At 35.4% G+C, this 3,733-nt stretch overlaps 1 protein-coding gene across 1 annotated transcript; it reads right to left on the bottom strand.

Moving 5' to 3' along the window:
• Positions 1-354: 354 nt before the first annotated feature.
• LOC119632233 (protein ecdysoneless) lies at positions 355-3,423 on the bottom strand. Its single transcript, XM_038025039.1, has 3 exons — positions 2,824-3,423; positions 1,646-2,625; positions 355-1,581 (listed from the first exon to the last, which is right to left on the bottom strand). Exons 1-3 carry the CDS (start codon positions 3,149-3,151, stop codon positions 781-783), a joined length of 2,109 nt encoding a protein of 702 aa, XP_037880967.1. The 5' UTR covers positions 3,152-3,423; the 3' UTR covers positions 355-780.
• Between the last annotated feature and the right edge of the window lie 310 nt (positions 3,424-3,733).

The raw sequence follows: 3,733 nt of genomic DNA, 5'->3' as shown, positions 1-3,733 counted from the left end.
TATTTAAGGAACCACACAACCGTCAAATTTGACCGTTATATACACTGGCATTTTCCGTTTCTTTATCATTTTTATCTGTGGAAGTCGCTGCTCAAAATTTTTGCAAGCACGCAATAACTCGTAATTGCTACGCTTGATAACCCAAACATTTCAATGAACTTTTATCTTAATTATTACTCAACAGTTTTGATTTTTTTTAGAATTAAAAAAAAAAAAAAAAAAAAAAAAAAAAAAAAAAAACGCTTTTTCATAAAGGAGTGCCTTGAGCAAGCCAAGCCGCCTTTTATATTGAGAAATAATTATAGTCGTTAATCACTAAAGTGAATAAATTTATTTTAGCTTTTTATTAAACTTAAGCAAAAATCTCACAAAAGAGAGTAAATTACATTGTTTATGATAAATTTTGTGCTTACAATTTTCAAGCAAACAAGAAGGCATACAAACAAGTGCCAAATTTCTGTGATTAAATGTCTTAATGGCTCAAAATAGCCAGCAGTCAAATGTCGATGAAATTACTAACAAAATTCTGCACTTTAAATCCATCCAGTTCCCGTAGTAAAGGGGAACTTTTGCGCTGCAGGCGAGCGACCGCAGAGACTGGCGCACCGTCTGTATATTTTTACAAGCCATCTTCGTCTTTAAAAATGCTTAACAATACTTATGAAGGGAAAACACACACACTTTTTTTAGCTTAGCTTATTTAACATAACCTCAAAGAAAGTTTTTTGTTTTGTTTTGTTTTATTATTTTTTTTTTTTTTCTTTCTTGATGGTTGATCACTTATACTGTAGATTCACTTAAATCTTTTGGTTCTTCAGTAGTTGCTGCCGACATGCCAGCCCCCATGGCGTTAAGTAAATGTGTAACGGGCCCAGCACCGCCAAGCTGAGATTTATAACTATCCATCATACTTTTCAAAGTATTTACATTTATGTTGATTGGCTCAAAGGCCTCAATATCATCAAAATCATCATCATCGGCATCGGCCGCCGAAGAACTTGTTTTCGTTTTTATTGTTCTCTTCTGCTGAGTGGTGACAAACGTTTGGCCTATAGTTGTTTTTGCCAACTCTTTATCCATTTCGTCCATGTAGGCTTTAATATCGGCATCAATTTGACGATCTGCACCAGCCATAGATGAGAAATTGTGTTCGATATCATCTTCATCCTCATAATCGCTCATTTCAGATTGCGAGTCCCAAGTATCTTCCGGTATAGTAAATTCCAAGAAATTACGTACTTGTGTACTAAAACTTTCATTCTGCTCTGATACCGGCAAACTAGTCTCCAAGGGATTTTGTCGACAAGCTTTACGCATTGACAGATTTTTCTTAACTTTGGCTCCGAATTTTTCCGTTTTATTAATCTTAGGCTCTTCATCGTTGCTAGTAACGTCATCTGAGTCTCTTTCGATACCTTCAAAGGCGGACTGCTTCTCTAAAAATTCGGAGATATTTTTCGTAAACTCTTCAGCATTTAAGTCACCATTCGATTTGTAAATTTTTTTAGGACCATAACGATCCACGAGCATAGCATCCAGCTCCTCTACACTAACATTAAGCCAATCATCAGGATCGCTGAGCTAAAATAAATTTTCAAAAAACATAAAAAATCAATACACTTTTTTGAAGCAAATCTAAGTTTACTTTTAAATTATTTTCCTCATCCCTCAGCTCGTCCGCATTAGTGCCGGTCTGTTTTAACAAGTCTAAAATTTCTGCACCCACTACAGCGGCCGTTCGAAATCTGATCTGATTTGTTGCAAAATATGCTTTAGCTTGTTCCAGCAAACATTGATATTCAGCTGATCCCTCAATGTTATCCCGAAAATAACCTTTCGATAGCAAACTTTTTACGTAAGCCTTCCACGCCGGAGAATTTGCATCAGCTTTAACATCTTTAGCCTGTGAGGCCAAGATTTCAAAGCCACAGGCTAATTTTATACCCAGTAAGTCTTCTTTATATTCTTCGGAATTGGGCTTAGCGTTTAAATGCCAACCTATTTTACGATCCGGCGTATAGTCAGTGTGCATAATCATGGCGTACAAACAACGGGTGAAGCAAACATTTGTACGCACCCGTTGTTCAGGTGGGAAGTAACGCATAGAGCGGCAAGCTTTCATATCAATTACATCGCGCTCGCAGAACGCTCTCACTGCGGCAGCAATTAGAGATGGGCGTTTTTTCAATAAAATCGCTACACCCAAAGGCAGGCGAACAATTTGATGATGCAAGGCTAAATTATCAACAGATTCGAATTCTTTAAGTCTCTTATCAATGCAAAATTGAATTTCCTTCGATACTCTATATAAAGTGGGGTTGGAGCGTATTTTCGTAATAGCCGATTCGACAGGCATTATTTTGTTAGTATTCGAGGGAGAATTTTGTACCAAATGCAAGTGGCCTTGAGACAAGTAAACGCGCTGGTCACATGTGTCTGGGTTAGCCCATTTGGGTAAAACATCTGCAGCTTCGATAAGTAAAAACTCGCCGTCGGCGTCTATAATTCGGGCCACACAGTTCGCGAACGTTTTGGTTACTTCAGTTAACAAGAAAACCACAAACCATTCGTCCGCTATATTATCACCGTAATGGGTAACGCCATGCAGATGGGGCGGCAATACAACTAAAAACCAAAACGAAGGAAAATTATCAAAATATGCATTCATTATTATTAGCGTGTAGAGAAAAAATCATGACTCAGTATGTAAATATTTGCTACTCTTCCTTGTCTTTCCCTTCCTTTTTTTTTTTGTATTTTTTTTGTATTTTTTTTTTTTTTCGTTTCTTGCCCTCGTATGTCTTTTATACCAATCCAACTTACCAGCTTCGTGTTGTTCTTTTGCCATTTTGCTTTCCTTGGCATTGGCTGTCATTTTGGTTACTTCATCATTTAAAAGCAACTCCTGTTTACTACACGTACGCACTAACAATTGGAATTCATCTTTATGCCATATATATTTGCGTTCTTTTATTAGATTCCCCACTAGTGCCATATAGTTGTCCTTAATATTTTCCAATTGTTTACGCACATCTTCCATCGATTCATCATCAATATTAGAGGGCGTTCCTATCAACTCCGGAAATAGAAAATATTCAACATAATCATCTTCACGAACAAACTCCAAATTGGCGTCGAATATTTTTGCCATTTTTATTGATAAAGCAACAGAATAAACACGAGGAGTACAAGTTTTTCTATTCTATGCGCTAAGAAACATATATTCCGACTTTTGAATCAATAATTATTGCGATTGTGCTGAGTAGTATTATATAGTTTATTAGCTTTTTTTTGGAACTTATTAATGATTTATATAATAAAATAATTTTTCATATTAATAAAACGAAAGGAGAAATTATTAATAACTTATTTATTAATGTGCTTCTACACGCACACAAGCATCAATGCTATGTAATGTACAAGTTAGTTCTTGCTTTCAGGTAATCTCTTCGTACTAATAGTACTAAACACTTATTTATTATTTGTTTTCATTTTCCCACATGATAGCAAGCATCATTAGGAGAGAGATAACTATACATTACTCTAAACTGTTCTAGTTTAAGTGTTGCCAGCCCGAATCTAATGCAGTGCTATAATCTTTATTTTGCTATAAATGATATATGCATAATTTTGAAGCTATAATAGTATAGCCTATGCCAAAATTTTCTCAAGATTTGAATTTATTATCATTTATGCGGAAAAATGCTGCCAATTCAAAAAAAAAAAAAACAGC

This window comes from Glossina fuscipes, unplaced genomic scaffold, assembly GCF_014805625.2.
Source record: "Glossina fuscipes isolate IAEA_lab_2018 unplaced genomic scaffold, Yale_Gfus_2 1, whole genome shotgun sequence".
Taxonomy (NCBI): Eukaryota; Metazoa; Arthropoda; class Insecta; order Diptera; family Glossinidae; genus Glossina; species Glossina fuscipes.
The sequence above is the reverse complement of the archived record's forward strand: the minus strand, read 5'-3'. Positions and strand labels throughout refer to the sequence as shown.

Coding starts and splice junctions, on each gene's coding strand:
- LOC119632233 (XM_038025039.1), bottom strand. CDS start 3,151: ATGGCAAAAATATTCGACGCCAATTTGGAGTTTGTTCGTGAAGATGAT. Junction 2,626..2,823: donor AAAAGAACAACACGAAGCTG/GTAAGTTGGATT, acceptor TTTGGTTTTTAG/TTGTATTGCCGCCCCATCTG. Junction 1,582..1,645: donor ATGAGGAAAATAATTTAAAA/GTAAACTTAGAT, acceptor AATTTATTTTAG/CTCAGCGATCCTGATGATTG.